This window comes from Typha angustifolia, chromosome 7 (assembly GCF_048772165.1).
Source record: "Typha angustifolia cultivar Huaian chromosome 7, ASM4877216v1, whole genome shotgun sequence".
NCBI classification, from domain to species: domain Eukaryota; kingdom Viridiplantae; phylum Streptophyta; class Magnoliopsida; order Poales; family Typhaceae; genus Typha; species Typha angustifolia.
In genome coordinates this window covers 9,602,854-9,621,101 of record NC_133245.1, presented here as the reverse complement: position 1 = coordinate 9,621,101, position 18,248 = coordinate 9,602,854, and the positions used below count along the sequence as shown (strand labels likewise).

The 18,248-nt window shown below is 38.2% G+C and overlaps 1 protein-coding gene across 2 annotated transcripts in view; it reads right to left on the bottom strand.

The window, feature by feature from the left end:
- Nucleotides 1-8,521: 8,521 nt before the first annotated feature.
- LOC140763100 (transcription factor bHLH121) overlaps nucleotides 8,522-18,248 on the bottom strand; it is a 33,518-nt gene continuing 23,791 nt past the window's right edge. For both annotated transcript variants that reach the window (XM_073101153.1, XM_073101152.1), the window contains exons 3-5: nucleotides 9,873-10,000; nucleotides 9,269-9,775; nucleotides 8,522-9,022 (exon numbers count right to left, since the gene is read on the bottom strand). In XM_073101153.1, the coding sequence (XP_072957254.1) occupies nucleotides 8,861-9,022; nucleotides 9,269-9,775; nucleotides 9,873-10,000 (797 nt within the window). In that variant the 3' untranslated portion in view covers nucleotides 8,522-8,860. The remainder of the gene's footprint in view (nucleotides 9,023-9,268; nucleotides 9,776-9,872; nucleotides 10,001-18,248) is intronic.

Here is an 18,248-nt window from a genome sequence, read left to right as displayed (position 1 = left end):
GCCCAGCACTGCCACATTACTAGCCTCGGCCCAGCACTAACAGCTATAGTGTTGGGCCAAGCCCAGCATTATAGTAGTTAGGGGGAGAAGAATCCAGGAAGAAGAAGAAAAGATGAAGAAAGAGAAGAGAAGGAGAAAGAGGAGGGGAGGGAAGGAGGAGCCAGGCCAATGAGGAGGGGCTTGGCCACTGCTGGCCAGTCAACGGCCAACCTCGCGCCGGCAGCTCAATTCTAGCAAACCCGAGAGAGAGAGAGAGAGAGAGGAGCTCACCTCGGTGGCGATGGCTAGAGGGGAAGAGAGGGGAAGAGAGGAGACTAAGAGAGAGAGAGACCAAAGAAAGAAAAATCGAGAAAGAGATAAAGAAAGAGAGAGAGAAACGTTAAGGAGGGAGGCTACGACGGTGGTGGGGCCCACTACGACCAGCTGGCTGGGCCTGCGCTGCGTGGCGCCCCCATAGCCTGCCATGGCAGGTGACAAAATTTTCGCACATGCTAGGCTTTGGCTTGGGCACTAGGCCGACCACAACTAGTCGCATATGCCCAAAATATAATTTTTTTTAGGGCTAGGTTGTTACAGTATTATAGTAATTCTTTCCATCATTTCATTCTACTTTATATCACATTAAAAATAATTGTTACACTATTATTCTAGAATACAAGTAAACATAGGAATAATTCCTAGAATACAACCATCATTTTATAATAATAATTTTGTTTTTGCTCTCTATTCCTCCCTATTCCTCCATATTCTTGATGTCAACAAGGTGGAATAAGGGTGGAAAAGCATAATTATTCTAATTTTAATACTAGAAGTATATGTTATTCTAATATGTAGTTCAATACTATTATAAGGAGTAATAATTATATTTAATGTAACGTCACCGCTCGGCACGGGCACATGCATGCCCACGCACCAACACGGCACACGCGACTCACGCGACAGGACGGGTGGGGCTCATCATGCATAGATACGCTCCTGTGCATATATAATCATGACATCATGAAATAATACATGCTAACATATCCATGCTCACATAATCTAACACCAAATAAATCATACTATCAACTAAATAAACCTGTTAACATATGAATAGCTAAGTCCACAATAATATACACTAGACCACTACATAATCTGGCAGGACCCACACAGACCACGACAAACCATCAAGATACAACTAAACAATTGATACACGAGTACATTATAATCTGACATGTATTATACAAATTATTATCTAATACAATAAATTACAAATATAACAAACAACGATATAACTTAATTTCTATACAAATAATCTATACCGTTTCGCACCTATAACTCACCTCATCAATCTAAAATATCTTCTCATGATATCTCAAGTTGCTATCACGTATCACATATTTGAGAGGGTTAGAAAAAAAATAAAGAGAATCATGAGTAAAAGGCTTAGTGAATAGACCTTACCCCGAATAAGTGATGCCAAACAGAGAATAAATCATGTACTAGATAATATGAATCAGAAAGAGCATCATGTTATGAATGAGTATATAAATGTATCCTCAATAATATATAAATGAAAAGTAGATAACATGTCATAACTAATAAAAGTATATAACCCTCGACAATGAATAAACAAATTATTATATCATATTATCATCATAACTCTCTCTCATATATGACACATGATGCATGCCAACCATGACCATGCTATTGTACCAAATGCAACCATATATGATGTATATTGACCACTCGATAATTAAGTAATCAGATGATAATGAATCATATGCATTTTTCAACATCTTAGTCATCAATATCAACTCTATATGTCATCATCATACTAGACCACTATGCATAGTCAACACCCGGTACCCAGTCTCAACATCATGTCCAAAGGCTCAGAACATACTTTGCCACTCACAAAAAGTATCTCAAATATAACTATATCGCACCACCCGCTAGGGTATCAACATCCATCCAGACTGGGCACCTTCCTAACTAATAGAAACCTTATGAGGATAACTCGCCACATATGCCCTAGCGAACGACATGTGTCCGAATGTCTATTACGCACACAGACTAACGACCTCATACGTAAGACTAATAGGATTGAGACTATGTCGAGCGATCAATCATCTCCAGGCCTGCCCTAACCTTCGCACCCACTTGGGTATCCTCACGCTTTCTATCAACTATCCTATTAATCATATTTCATGCTATTCTTCTAAATGACAAATCATATGCATATATCTAGTACGATAACAAGTCAATGCATAACAGGAATTTAGGTGGAATAGGAATCAAGAGAAAAATGATGTAATGTAGTCTCTAACCATGTAGTCAACACATGTATACCCATGCCAATTTATTACATACATACTCATGCTACAAATCAACTAGACATAAAATTATAACAATATAATCATCTCTCATTATCTCTATTTATCATCATCATACTCATATATAAGATCAGCCTAATAATATGCATGATAAAAATATGCTTGATTGTAATCATCTCTAGATAAAATCATATAATCATATTGGAGGCCAAAAAACATGCACATACATAATATATAATATAACCTAATTTGAGAAAGGTGTCTAGGGGATAAGACTGCTCATCTCTGATCAGAAAACCCAACACATGTATCTCTCACGTCCATCAATCAACCGTCATACATCACTAGCAAGATCCACGAGGTCTCAAATAAGGGGGTTCGGAGTCTGAAAATATTTAAGTAACATAAAGTTAGTTGTTTATCCGATTATAATCCGTTTGAGTAAAATATGATATTTTATTAGGTTTAAAATTGATTAGATTCATAGGATAAATTTAATTGTGATAATATTAATATGCTATTACCATAATTCATATTTATTTAATAAAAATCCTAGTTTGCTAATTATAGAATACGAAATAAGTATATAATAATTTATCTCTTTTTTGTAAATAACCAAAGACGACTATATATATGATTTAATAAAGATATAATTTAAAAAAACAATATTATTAATACTTATTTTGTAATACCTACTCTTATTTAATTAATCATAAATTATATGCAAAATAGCCATTATCCTATTATACAAAAATAATATGCAAGTCTAGTATTTCATTTTATACAAACTATTAGACAACAATAACATACTAAAAATAGTTATATAAAATATAAATATAAATGTAAGATTATTATCAACAAGACTACATATATTAATCTAATAAATAATAACTAAACTATAAATAAATTTATAGGCAATATTTATAATTATAATTAATAAATTATTATACTAAAAATACTTAGTAAAATTATATTAGTGAGTGTAAATTATCAAAATAATTAATTATCTAAATAGACTAATTTTAGGCACATTAGAAAATAATTTAATTAACATTAAAAAAACAATAATCCTCTTTTCTACAATGTTGGGCTGAGCCCAGCATTGTTGCAGCAAGAGGAGGAGGGATCGAGAATGGAGAAGAAGAAGAAAGGAAGAAGAAGAGAAAGAAAGAAGAAAGAAGAAGAAAGGAAAAGAAGATTAGGGAAGAAAAGAAAGGAAGGGAGGAGGACTTGGCGCCGATGGGGAGGGCATCGATCGCTAGTGGCTAGCTAGCGGCCAGCCTCTCGCCAGCAACTCGACTCCGGTGAGCCCGAGCCCAAGAGTGCAAGAGAGAGAGAGAGAGAGAGAAAGAGAGAGAGAGAGAGAGAGAAAGAGAGAGAGAAGAGAGGAGAGGAGAGAGGAGGCTCACTGTGTCAGTGGCGGCGGCGGCGGCTGCATGCCGACGTTGGCATAGGAAAAGAGAGAGAGAGACCAAAAATGAGAGAGAGAGAGAGAGAGAGAGAGAGAAGAGAGAGAAAGAAAGAGAGATTTAGAGGGAGAGAGAGAGGTGGTGGGGGGTTGGCGGCGACACTACGGCCGATCGTGACTAGCTGGACATAGCCGGTTGGCTGCGGCGACGCTAGGGGGTGCATGGCACCCCAATGCCGCACCCATTTGCATGGGCACGAGGCCGGCCATAGTGTGGCCGGCCACGTCGTGCCCATAACACATTTTGATTTTGATTTTTTTAAGGATAGGTTGTTACATTTAATGTGACATAAAGTTGATATTAAATTATTAAAGAATAATAAAATTGTATTGAGAATTTGGATGTTTTAAACTTAATGATGAAAATATTTTTGAGTACATGTTAAAATAGTAATAATAAATAGTATTAATATTATGGACTAGATCTAGGCTGATCTGAACATAAGAAAATTGTGAAAATCTATGTGGTGGTAGCCACATAAGTTAGGGTTCTAATAGCTCTAATTTCGTGTGACTATGACATTAGGATGAAAAGTTAAAGAAAAGAGTGGATGAAGGTCAGAATGTGCCAACTAGTAAATATCTAATGTTGCAGCAGTCATCGAAGGATGGTAGGTGGCCAAAGGTCGTAGTGAACGACTATAAGATAGCGTAGCTACTGAAGATAGTGGCTAGGGTTTGGAAGATCATAAGGCTTCTATGGTTATGATCTACTTTTAGAAAGATAAGGATGCTTTAACCGCTAATATGAAAAGATAAATACAAGCCGACTTATACCACCTAATCACCACGCCCTCTAAGTGGAATGAAGGTAACTAGACCTTCTTGTAGTTGGGCGTGCCATAGTACGTGAAAAATTGCTCCACTAGATAGGTCTAGTCAACGAGTCTCCTTTAGAAAATTTTGGAAAGTCAAGCTTGACAGTCTAAGCTTGAATCCTAAAATATGGTCTATCGTCAAGGGCCAAGTGACCTCGTGGTCGAGGCTGGTCAGGTGGGTCATAGGCCCACGGGTCCAGCTCATGCGGGTTCGGTTTAGCCAGATGGTGCGGGCCCATTGGGTTGTTCTATAAGCCATCCTAACTCATACACAGGTTTGGGGTCATACACATAGGTCCCAAACTAGTTTGCATGAGAAAGTCAAACTAGTTCATGAAAATCTGGTCAGCCTAAAAAATAGTACACTTTATCATCCCATGTAAGTGTCGTAGTTCCAATCGTAAGGCTAAAATTTGATTTTGGCCTAAGAGCACTACCATAGGTAGCTGGCAAGGTGGTTGGTCGTTGATAATCGCCATTCAGTGGGTCTTCGTGACAGCAAATAACAATGGAAGGTCAAAATAAAGCTCGAGCACATGCTAGTTCCATGGCGGCCAGCGCATCGTCGATGGGTCCACCGACTCCTAGGTGTTGCAAAAGGGACCGATGGCCCCCACTATAGGGGAGCAATGGTAGAGGGAAGCCCTGACGAAGCCACCCCAACATTAGGGTAGCTTCATGTGGTGGTGGTTATTGGATTCGGCCACCCGACGATTGCTAGTGACTATAGTGGCCACCACAAGCTGGCAGTCGACTCGAGGAAGTTAGCCGTGGTTGTCAATGGAAGTGGGAGCGTTGGACTCACGACCACCGGCCATAAGTTGACTGCAGCAGTAGTGGCTATCGACAGCGATCTTCTGATCGCCTCCTGCTGCTAACCTAGCTCTAGTGTGCGGATCCCATGGAAGGGACTACATGTCAAAATCGTTGCCGATGGAGGCTGGATTGCTATTAGTGGAAAGCGCTAGGGTTTTCGCCCCTATGTGCAAGTGGGGAAGACAACCACATCCCTTATGGTGGCAGCTGTTCCGACACAACAACAACAGTTGTGAGGCTCTACTATGGTGGAAGGACTCCACCACGATCGGAGGATGGGTTGAGGCCGCGAATTGGACCGACTCTTCCTCTCTTTCAAGGCTCGGTTTTCTTATCGCAAGAGGGCTTGCTTCGTGGTGGCCGATAATGTTGGCAATGTGGGTTGGCCGTGTTGGGCTAGGAGAACCATCGTCAAAGGCCTAGATCAAATCCTTGATTATAGTTTGGATCTCCTTCGATGATTATCTCAACGAGTCAATGAACTCTATCAATGTCTTCACCCATGCTGGTGGCTCGTTGCTGGTAGTTACCAATGGTGGTGGTGCCGCTAAGCAGTTTCTGGTCCTCTATAGTTGCACCTTCCTCGTGCATCTTCTTCGATCTCGTGCAAATTATTGGCTAAGGAACTGTTACGGACCAGATCTGAAACATATGAAAATTGTAAATATTTATTGGTGGTAGTCTCGTGAATTAAAGTCCTAATGGCTCTAATTTCACATGAATCCAACATTAGGATTAAAAGTTAAAATAAAAGATTGGATGAAAATCAGGACGAGGCAAATTAATAAATATCCAACGTTACAACAGTGGGTGGCAAACGACCAAGGGTGGTGGTGGACTGTCGTAAGGTGAGGTGGCTGGTGGAGGAAGATGGTGGCTAAGGTTTGAAAGATCAGAAGGCTTCTACACTGACGATCTACTCCTAGAAAGATGAGGATGATTTAACAGCTATATGAAAAGATAAAACAAAAGGAATAATTTGGCTAAAATCCATTCAATGATTCTAATCAACACATACCTATTGCTATTTACAAGAGTAAAAACCCTAATGAATTGAATCACATGTGGATTTTTTGGTTTATTTAACATTTAAAGCAATAAGTAACTATTCTAAATAACTTGACTCTGATTTAATCCACGTAGTCGAATCATAACATCTATCTTATCCGATTTGAACATCCCAATCCAATACCTCTCTATGTTGTTCCATTGCAACACGATACGTTCTAGTTCATCCGATACAACATAATATCTCTCAAATTTTATCTAATTCCAACTTATTAAGCATGGTTTTACTTCTAGAATAAAGGTGAAATAGGCGTAACTATTCTAATTTTTAATACCAAAAGAAAAAACTAATACTAATATGTGCTATTCTAATATTTAATTCAATACTAGTAATAAGAAGTAATAATTATATTTGATGTGACATAAAATTAATATTAAAATATTTAAAAAAATTGTATTGGAAATTTGTAATGTTTTAAACCAAATAACAAAAATATCCTTAAGTATATGTTAAATAGTAATAGTAAATACTATTTTTTAAAATAATATTATTTTTTATTATAACTATGGATTTAAAATACTCTATATACCCCCCACTATGAGAAAATAACATACACTAGGAGGTAATACAAGGTTATAAGTCTGCATTACCCTATAGCACTTCTTTATATCCTCTAGTGCATGATTATTTTACATAGAGTGTGAGGTTATAAATGCATATTCTATGTAAAAATAATTATGCATTAGAGGAAATAAAAAGGCATTGGAGGGTAACACAGAGTTATAAGCTCGCACTCTATATAAAATAATTATACACTAGAGAATATACAGAGGCACTATGAGAGTAATACGAGATTATAAGCTCACACTCTATGTTAAACAACTATACACTAGAAAATATAAATGGAGACTCTAAGGTAGCCCACATTCTATGTAAAATAATTAGACACTATAGGACATAATAAGACATTGTCGGATAATACAGGGTTATAACCCCCACATTATATAAAATAACCATACACTAGAGGATATAAAATGGCACTACAAAATAATATAGGTTATAAGTTCACACTCTATATAAAATAGTTATGCATTAGAGGAAATAAAAAAACATTGCAAGGTAAAACAAGGTTATAGACCTGCACTCTATATTAAATATCCATGTTATAAAGAAAAAATAAAGAGGAATTACGGAGTAATACAATATTATAAGCCCACACTACAAGGTATTGTGGGATTATAAACTCACACCACGGGAAAGTGTGCAAGCTTAATACTTTTAATTTTAACAAAATTTACTAGCAAAAAAAAAAGATAGAATCTCAACCGTAGGTGAGATGACTAATGTTTAAAAGAAGAGATAGATGAGATATTAAATCTAAATTATAATGAGATGACTAGTATTTAAGAGAAGAGATAGTGGAGAAAGAGAATCTTAACTATAACTAAGGCGATATGTAATTAAATGTTGTCTAATCAAAATACAAAATAATAATTATAGGTTATTATAATATAAAAAAATTTAAGTTGTATAAAATAAGATGAGAGTGTATTGAATTATTATACCAGAATAATGTAAGTTATTGTTAGTTACTTATACTAGAATAAGAAGGATTATTCTAGAATAAACATATTCTCATTCCACAAATGGACAAGACTGAGCATTGATTCTGCCAGTGTTCATTAGCACTTCACATCTAACGTAAAATCCTGCGTTACCAGTTTTCTACCAAGTCAATGAGTTAGCATCTTACGTCTTAAAACGTAACCTATTTGAGCAGTAAGTTTGGGGGTCGACCTACTCAAGTATTTTAGTTTTTAAGGAGGCCACTTTAAAGAGGCCTAGTTTGGTCATAAAATCTGTATTGAAGATAGTCAAGATAGCTGAATGTGAAATTTAACCATATGAGTACAAGTTACCACTTTTTGACGGTGCATACTGTTACACTGCTATACTTGTGATATCCATTTTCAACTATGCATACATTTTACAATTTACTATAATATATATTATACATCCAGAAAAGAATTCTTCAGCATTATACTATGAATTTAACTCGCAGCTTGCTTGTCATGCAACTTGGGAGGTGAAATGCATATCACTATGAACATGTCTGTTCTGTTGTCATTATTCTGTGACAGTAACAGCCTGTTGGGGAATTCATCTTATGACAATGTACAAATAGAAGCAGAAGTTATGCTTTTGGAATGCCCTCCAAGTTGGAGTATTAAGGATAAGAATTATTGCCAAGGGAAGGATCAACCAGTGCACTCATGAACAAATCAATATGATTTTGCAAGCTATCATAACTTAGTTTCACATGCGCAAATTTTTTGATGTATGTGGGCTTTTAGTTGTTAGGTTGGCTTCATCATCAGTAATATGCTCATCTTAGAGGAATAACCTATGAGATCTCACCACACTACTCCATATGGTGCTAGTTTAGGTTCTCAGCAACTGAACCATTTCCAACACTAGTGGAGGAGCTCTCCAGCCCACCACTGGAAGAACACCCGCATGAACTGCTCGGATCTGTAAAACTGCTCTCTTTCTTTTGTTGCGACCATTGCTTTTCTTTCTTCCTGGTTGATGAAGAATCCTGAAATTATGATACTATGATATGTTAGTTTCTTCATTGTTCTCTGATCTATTGGTGGACTTGTTCTGTACAAGATTATCAGAGCCACAACTCTATTTGAGTAGGAATGGCACTAATGTCTGAAGTTAAAGAAGTACATCTTTCAGTCGTTTAACTTTTCTTCTCATGTTGGTCTTAAGTTTATGCAATCAAGAATATGAGTGCCAGGTGACCTTCATATATCTTATCCACAAGTGAAATTTGTACCTTATCATGTACTACTTTTGAATGAGAAGAGACCATAGATCCAGGAGTCTTTAGTTCCAATTCCGTTGCAACATCACCGTAATCCTCGCATCTCTCTCCTAAGGTTGGCAGCTGATGAGTAGATGTATTGCTTCTCGAATCTTGTACACTAGCAGGGTGAGACATATTGCTGCTTGGACATAGCAGTGGATTGTGTTGGGTAGATGGCTGATCAAGATTGCAAGGCTGAGAATATGGCATATAAGTAGAACACTGATTGGGAATGGACCCAGATCTCTGATTTTGGAAGAAAGGGTAAGGACGAAGATGTATAGGGACCGGACCTGAGGGAATCGGAACTGGTACTGGAAATGGATAGGCAGGAGGTGGAGCCATTAGCACTGAAGGTTCCACCGCAGCCCAAGGGTACAACACCCTAAGCCTTTGCTGATATTGGACATTCAAACTGTCAATCTCAGATTTTATAGAGGCTTTCTCCTCTCTGAGCTCGTTCTTCTCTTGTGTCAACTACATGGTTACAGATTATTTGTAAGAATTGTGTTATCAAAATATTTAAGAACTTATGCAGCTTAGAAGTTGTATTCTAAGCTTAAGATGAGTTAACCTCATGTGATTCCCCAGAAAGTGTAGCATATTCAGCTTTTAATCTGTTCACTTGACTAGTCAAGTCTTTGAGCATCTGGACAGTATCAGCAAGGATGGTTGCTTTGTCATTCTTGGGTCTCTCTGGATCTGTTTCATTTCAGAAGTATAGCAAACTACATTAGCTCATAATACAAAGGTATTTTTTTATGCAGTATTATTAAATTGACATATTGAAAAACAATGCAATACAACATTTAAAAATAGGGAATAGTATGTACAAGTGAGAATTTCCATAAGTTTTGGTAATCAATATAAATTAACAGTAACGAGCAGGAAGTCAGGAAGACAAAGATACCAACATTACACTAAGATTGAGATTTTAATTGTAATGCACTTCTTCAATTCACTAATAAAAATCTCTCCAACTTATTCATATATTTAGAATGCACATAAACAAGTGTCCTAGATAAATGAGAAAGTAAAATGAACTTATTGACATCATCAAGTTCATAAAGAACAATAAAATTGCAATCCTTTCCGTCTATTTAGCTCCATCTAATAAAAGGTTTTATGTTAAATAAAGTATTAACATTTGGTTTAGTACTATTTCTATGCCACATTTGGTCTTTCTCTCCCTCTTTAAGGCACCTTCTTCAATAAGGTAGTTCATCCTTGGTTTCCTTTGAACTTATCTGAAGTAACTCAAATTGATTCTTATGTAACTTGCCATCTACAGATGCTACATCTAATATGTGCAGGATATATACTCAATTCATTATTCTATATATTCTAGTAACCCCACTCATCCATCCCATTCTCCTCTGGACTCACAGCTGCTGCATTTTCTTTTTGTTCCTTAGTTGCTAAATATTACTTTTCATGGTTTTCTTTCAATCTACATAAACCAACCTCACATCCCTCATTTTCTTACCCAAGCTTGAGAGCAGCCTCTGAAAATATATTTAGGTGCCATTTGGGTTCATGTGTGTAAAAAAAAACTGCATCTATGCATGTAAAGTGCAATATTAAATCAGTTTTTAATGGGAAGAAAGAAGAAATAAGATTTTAGTTAAGTTGGTTTTCACTTAATACTATAGATGGTACATCTATAAACACATGAAAGCAAATGGACCTTGGTGCATTAAAATAAGATCATTTACCTGTTCTTCCCAATATAGAAGACCATGTAAGCACAAAACTAGATCCATATGTAATGTTTGCCACCGCTTAGCATACTCATCATTGTCCAGACATTAACTTCCAAAATATAAGGTCACTAGATCGCAACTCTGACATTAATGCTCCAAAAAACAGAATTTTTTGACTGACCGTCAACCTTATATCAAGCTTGCAGATATTGGCTTTAGCTAAAGGTTGGTTGGCAATAATAGTAGCTACTTCTTGATTGTGGGGTTTAGGTCCATGCAACAGAGGAAAAGCTGTACATAAAGTTCTTTAGATATGGCGTTGCAGAATGAATTGCATTAATTAAGGATTGCCAGGCCAATATGCTTGCTATCAGCATGGCATGTGTCGGTTGGCATGCCTCAATGTGCCACTGGGACACTGCCACATCTCTAGATAAGTTCCTTCATATTTTTATACATATTGTAGATTCTAATATATGCATTAAAAACTACCTTAGAGTTTTTATCGCTAGATAATATTGTAAAAGACCTATTTTTTAAAAGTATAGCAATAGTCATGTGGATATAGATTTAACATTCATTAATTGATAATAGTTTATTACTTAAAAGCAAAAGCTAGAGCAAACTGGGGTTCAAATTGAATCATGTGGAGTTAATTTAATAGGTTTCTACACCAATTTTGACCCAATTTGCATAAATTTGACATAATAATTTTAATTTTTTTAAATTTAGGGAAAACAATATTATCAAATAATTTCTAATAATGCTAAGATTTGAGCTCAAAATTATAACATTTGAGTTCAAATTAGCTCATATGTTGTTAATCTAAAGCTTTGGTACTCCCTACACCAATTTTGACTCAACTCCTGAAACTTATAATTTAGGTTTTCTAGATAATTGGAAATGACCATTATTATGTGCTAAGCTACATCTGAACCTTTCGTTTAACTATATGGTGGGGACATCACTTTTCGTCACGTTTACTCTCGTAAGCACAAAAGAGCTACACCAGTGGCCCTTTGACTTAACGAGAGTTGTGACTAGCCACCTTCTAAGGCTATTTTATTCTTTTTGTCTTTTACTTTACTTTGCCTATATAAAGGCTTGTGTAATCATCTTTTACTAATTAATGAACATTTTGAGAGTTTTCACATATTGAGTATTTGTTGGTGGATTCCAACATCAGTAGATTCTGACATCTCGATTGGTGGATTCTTCGAGTTTAATTATTTTTTCTACTTCTCAAATATTCAGTCGAGACGTTGTCCTACATTAGCTTTGGTATCAGAGAAGATCGTTTCTCGATTTATGGACACTCCACTGCTTGGATTCTACGTCGCGCCACATCTTTTCTTTGTTAGATCAATCGCCCCACGAACACTGGAGCGCTACGAGATCCGTTGCCCGACAATATCAAGATTTGGATCCAACTTACGCGAAGAAATCACCCTCAACGAGGAAAACAAGAAACCATTACCATCACCAAATCTCTACACAAAGTTATTATTTTCGTCCTTATCTTTTATTTAGCCATTAGATAGCTATATCTTCTAGGAGTAGATCATAATCGTAGAAACATCCAACTTTTCAAACCCTAGCTACCTCCTACCTCCAGCAGCCACCCTACAATATGGCCATCTATTAAGGATCGGACCGATATGGGGATGGGTTGGTTATTTGGATTGAATGGAGATCTTGATAGTGGTGGAAAGGAAGGAAAAGATAATACGTGGATGGAATTATTGGCAAATAGAGATGAGAATAGGATGAAGGGAAAGAAAAAGTCGCTCCTAAAAGAAATAGGGCCGCGACAGACGAGGAGGAAGGTCTAACTAATGAAGGTTAGGGGACAATGAGAAGTTGGGCAAAAAGGATGAAGGGAAAGAGAGATATGAGAAGAAAATATGATTTCATAACATAACTCAATTAGGGTGCACTTAACAATACTTAGAGACTATCCTTTGGACTAAAACAATAAAAATGAAATCCTAAAAACAAAGTGTTCTCGCCGCGGTGCGTTCAAACGCGCCCGAGGCCGTTCGAATGCGAATATTCCGTTCTCTATAATTGCAAACGTGTGCAAGCGTTCGAACGGGCTCGAGGCCATTCGAATACACAATTCCCATTCTCTGTTTTTATGAACGTCTGTAGGCGTCTACACAGTGCATTCGAACACAATCCCCGACATTCGAACGCCCCTCGACAAAAATTTATTTTTCTTTCAAAACAAATTTATTTCTTTTGATACAACCTGATCCAACTCTAGTTGTATCAATCCACCACACTTCTGTCACCTTGACCACAATGTGAGAAGTCCGGAAAGTGTTCCATGATGTCCTCCTCAAACTCCCATATCGCCTCGTTGGAATGCCGTCTAAGCCACTCCACCAAGATCTCAGTCTCTAGTCGACCTTCTCGATGGCGCCTTCGTCTTGCCGACACACGCACCGGCTCGTATGCATGTATCTCCTCCATTGGATCGGGTACCTGTGTGCTCTTTGTTTGATCCACCTCTACTCTCGCCCGTAATAGCAATACATGAAATACAGGATGAACCCAAGATCCTTCCAGCAGCTCCAATCTGTACGCAACAAGTCCCACTTGCTCCAACACGTGGAACGGTCCAAAATACTGATGTGCTAACTTGAGGTTGCATATAGGTCATAGGGTAACTTGCCAGTATGGCTAGGCTGATACAAATATAAGGTCCTCGATCTCAAACTCCAACTCCCGATGCCAGCGATCATACACTTACTTCATGGTAGTTCTTGGCCGTTGTCATGTGCTCCCGTAACCTCCTCCGTAGAACCACATCCCGATCTGCTAGTTCCATCTCTGTCTCCGTCCTCACAGCTGATGCTTCAAGGTCATATGTCCTCAAGGTAGGTGGTGATCTTGATGCGGACATCACTAATAGGACTTGATGGCATGTGTACCAACGCAGGAGGCGCCAACAGTTAATGATCTCTCCTATAAGGATTTGGTTATGATTCTGATTTATTTAGGGTGTCTTTTGTTTATTTCCTATATAGAGTGTTTTGTGCTTAATTCCATTGTCGGTCTATATATAGACCTGTTATATTTTCTTTGGAAGTTAATGAAAGTTTATGTGATTTTGCTCTTTAGAGAATTTTGGTGTGAAACCGTATCTTAGGGTGGAGTGTGAAACCCCATTCCTTCCCTTCTTATTTTCCTCTCCCATCTTTCTCCACCACGTTTTGCATCATTTTGGTATCAGAACGAAGGATCCTAGTTTATGGATGTTCCTCTTCCCGGGTTCTACGCCGCTCCACAATTATTCTTCGCACGACCAATCGCTCCACGAACACCGAAACGTCAAGAAATCTGACGCACGACAAGCAAGGAAATTACTGTCGACGAGGAACAAAAAGAGTCCGTTGTCATAACAGAATCACCACCACGTAAGATTCTAAGTCCTTCAAAAAATTAATTGTTGTTGCATTATTCAGTGATCTACTGCCTAGGTCCATCTTTATCATTATATATTGAAAACAAAAATCAAATCGAATTTTCAGTGTTTCAAAATTTTGAAATTTCCATTTTTGGGTCTTAATTTTTGTTAGAATCCCAACCAATTCCTTCTTTCTCTAAACTTCCCACCAAATTTTCTTTTTCTTCTCAACATCCCAACAAATCCCATCTTTCCTAAACCTCTACCAAACCGTCTTTTTTTTCTTCTCCCTCCAATATTTCCAATTTTCAAAATTTTCCCTCCCTAACTTAAAAGCCAACCTCTTCCCGTTAGCCACCCAATCCAAACTCACTCAAACCCATTAACCCAAATACTTCCAACCCAACCCAACCCCATTAAACCCATCAAACTTTAATCCAAAACCCATTAATCCAAAACTCAAAACCTATTAAACTAACTCCTCAATCTGTTACTCATTATCATCTCAACTCGTTAGCCATCTTCATCCCCAACCTCCCCTTCACCTCACACCGAGCCCTAGCCCAATTCCTCGTCGCTGCTACCTCGACACTGTCAAGTCCCTGACAACGCCGCCCCGATTCTGCCCCGCCCCGACGACGCCGCCCCAACACCGTCGCTTCACCCAACGACGCCGCCTCGACGCCATTGCTCCACGACGGCACTGCCTCGACCCATCTGCTCCACCCGACGACGGTGACACCGCATTAATGCCTTCCATCGACAACGCCGCTACTAGGGCTTCTCGATAGCGTTGCCCTCCTCCACCATCGACGACTACATTCTTCACCGACGACACCCTCCCTCTTGATGCCTGCAACCATCACTAACGACACTGACGCCGACGCCTGTGCCTTGATCTCTCGTCACCTTCACTAAGATTGATCGCTATTGCTAGAGGGAGTGATCGCCATGCCTTGTTCTGCACCGTAGCTGACTGTGACCATCACCGCCGGACCGTCCGATCTCTCCACTATCTTAGGCATTGCTGCCGACGTTGCCAACATTGTTGTTGGCCATTCATTGATGCTGATGGAAGGGACCTGCACCACAAGTAATTGTGGACAAAGAGAGGAGATAGAACGGTGAAAAGAAATATAATTAAATTCCAATTTTTTTCAGATGGTCAAGTACACGCTCTTTTCATCGTATGAAATACTTTTGGGCCATTCTTTTCTAGTATCATCTCTAAACTTTTATCAGTTCCTACTGTCCACATATAGTGAGGGAGAGATTATATAAAAACCTTATATACTTTAGTCCTGATATTAAGAGCTAAACTGTGCTGAATAGAATATTAGTATTATGTTAATTTTTGGAAAGAAATTTAAAGGGCTTGGCATTTATTAAATGTGACTTTTGTTTAAAAACTATTAAATCTTGACATTAGTCTTTGAATCTTCTAATTAGAAATCTAAATTCAATTAAGTATTCACTTTTAAGATTTTCTTGACTGCATAGCATATCATCTCATATCATTTAGATAAAGATATTTGCATTTGGATTAAATTTAGGAGACATCTGCATTCCATTAGGTTAGAACAATATTTAATTTTGTTTAAATTAGCAAGCATAAAATAAAATAAAAGCAACACTTAACCCATTCGTTGCATATTAGTGTATGCCAACACGTAGAGGTAAGACTTATCTCCTCAGTGATTCTAGTGAGTCCAGCGGTAACAGTATGGATCCCGAGCTTATTAAGAAGCTCGACGATATTATGAGTTTAACAAGCTCGACGATATTATGGATCAACTAGGTACCTTAGCTCAACAAGTCAGAGATACTCAGGATACTTTGCTTGAGTTGAGTATCAACGGGTGACAGATAAACGACTACATACGGTAGAAAGACCCTGTGAGCACATCGCTTCTCAAAATAATTACCGTCTTGACCTCAAACATGGTGAATCTCTCACTCATTTACCTCGTCAACACTTTCAAGGGAATGAGCAAGATCCTCATGAACGGTACCTTCGAAGCATTAAAGTTGATGCTCTAATGTTTGATAGTCGTTTAGATCCGCAGTACTTCTTGGACTGGATCAAAGACATGGACCATTACTTTAAATGGTATGATATGTCGAAAATCTGAAAGGTCAGGTTTGCTGCCATGAAATTGACTGGGCAAGCAAATCAATACTGGACCAACGTTGAGACTCTTCGTGAGATTAGGGGTGAACTTCCAATTGAAATTTGGGTTGACATGAAAAATGAGCTAAAATGTAAATATCTCCCACCTTCTTATTACCCTAAACTTCTAGACAGATGGAACTGACTTACCTAAGGGAGTAAGTCAGCTAAGGATTACATTGTGGCTTTTGATGAATTACTAGTTCGGTGTAGCGTGATCATTCACCCCTATGCAAATCTTGTCCAGATTTAGGACTAGCCTGCACGAAGATTTGAGAAGTGAACTTTTTGCCTATAACATTGATACTTTTTATCTAAACCGAATCAGATTAGATTTGATCCTCTCTTAATCTATAAATTAAACCCTAAAAATTTGTCTCTGCTTAATCACCTCAGCCACTTCTCTCTCTCTCTTCTTCCTTCTCTCTTTCGCTCTCTCCTTTTACACCGTCGGAGTCACGCCGTGGAATCGGCCTGCCGAAGTGTCGCCGGAGACCACCACGTGACTCTTTGGTAAGCCCTCTCCCACCCCTCAAGTCTAATTTCAATTTAATAAAGTAAATTAAAAATACCTAATTTGGGGGGTTCTTCGGCTTCGCCGGCAAATTAGGCCGACCGGCAGCTTCAGGTCGTTGCCGCTCTATCTGGAAGCGTCTTGCCATTGGCCTTATGCCGTGGGCATTCGCCATTGGAGCCTTTGTGGCTCCGATCGCTGTCGGCCATGAGATCGATCGCCGTTCGCGGGTTCTCCTCCACCTCGCGAGGACGACGACACCGTGAGGATGTTGGGGAGCTAAGGGCGCGACCGGCAAACCGTCGCCACAATGGCCATCGGCGTCTCCCTTTCTCTTTTCCTCTCTTTTTCCTTTCTTTTTCTCTCTCTCTCTCTTCGATTTGGAGAAAGCCAGACTCGTTTGGATTCGGGTCGGGTTGGATTCGAATCCAAGGAACCCGATCCGGTTCCATTAGCTAATTAGATTGGGCCTTGGGCCCAATCCATTTAAAGAGTTAGTCGGGTGGGCTGCGGTGCGGGCCAACTGAAGCCCAACCCAACTGATTTGGGCTTATTTTGGCCCAAAATTAATAATTATTGAGTTAAATTGTAGAAAAAATTTAATATATTTTATATTAAAAATGTTATTATTATTTATTATTAAAGGTAGTGATTTTTAGCACGTGAGCTAGGGATTTAAGATTCAGTTGTCTTGCCTAGACTCAGGTGAGTGGGTTCACTCACACATTTATTTTATTATATTTCGTACCTTTGTCAGACCATGTAAATTTTTTATGTGCAAATTATTTATTTCACCCTTACGTGCAAAAATTTAATTGTTACAATTTCTGTGTAAATCTATTTATTTCATCTGTATGTGCAAAAATTTAATTGATATATTTTCTGTGCGCATCTAATCATTATACTCAGTGCATCACCATACTTCGTGCAAATATTAAAATTTGTGAAAAGAAAAATGAGACTAGTATTGGTACGACTTAGAGAACAGTCCCAATATAAATCGCTTGCGATTTTTCCGTGATGACTCAAGTCTATTTGGAAGTTCAGGGGAAAATCCTAAATCAGATCACTGCGGTGACTTTTTAGGTGACTCTGGCAGAGTTAGGAAACAATCCTAGGATGAATAAGAAATTTCCTATGTGACTTTAACT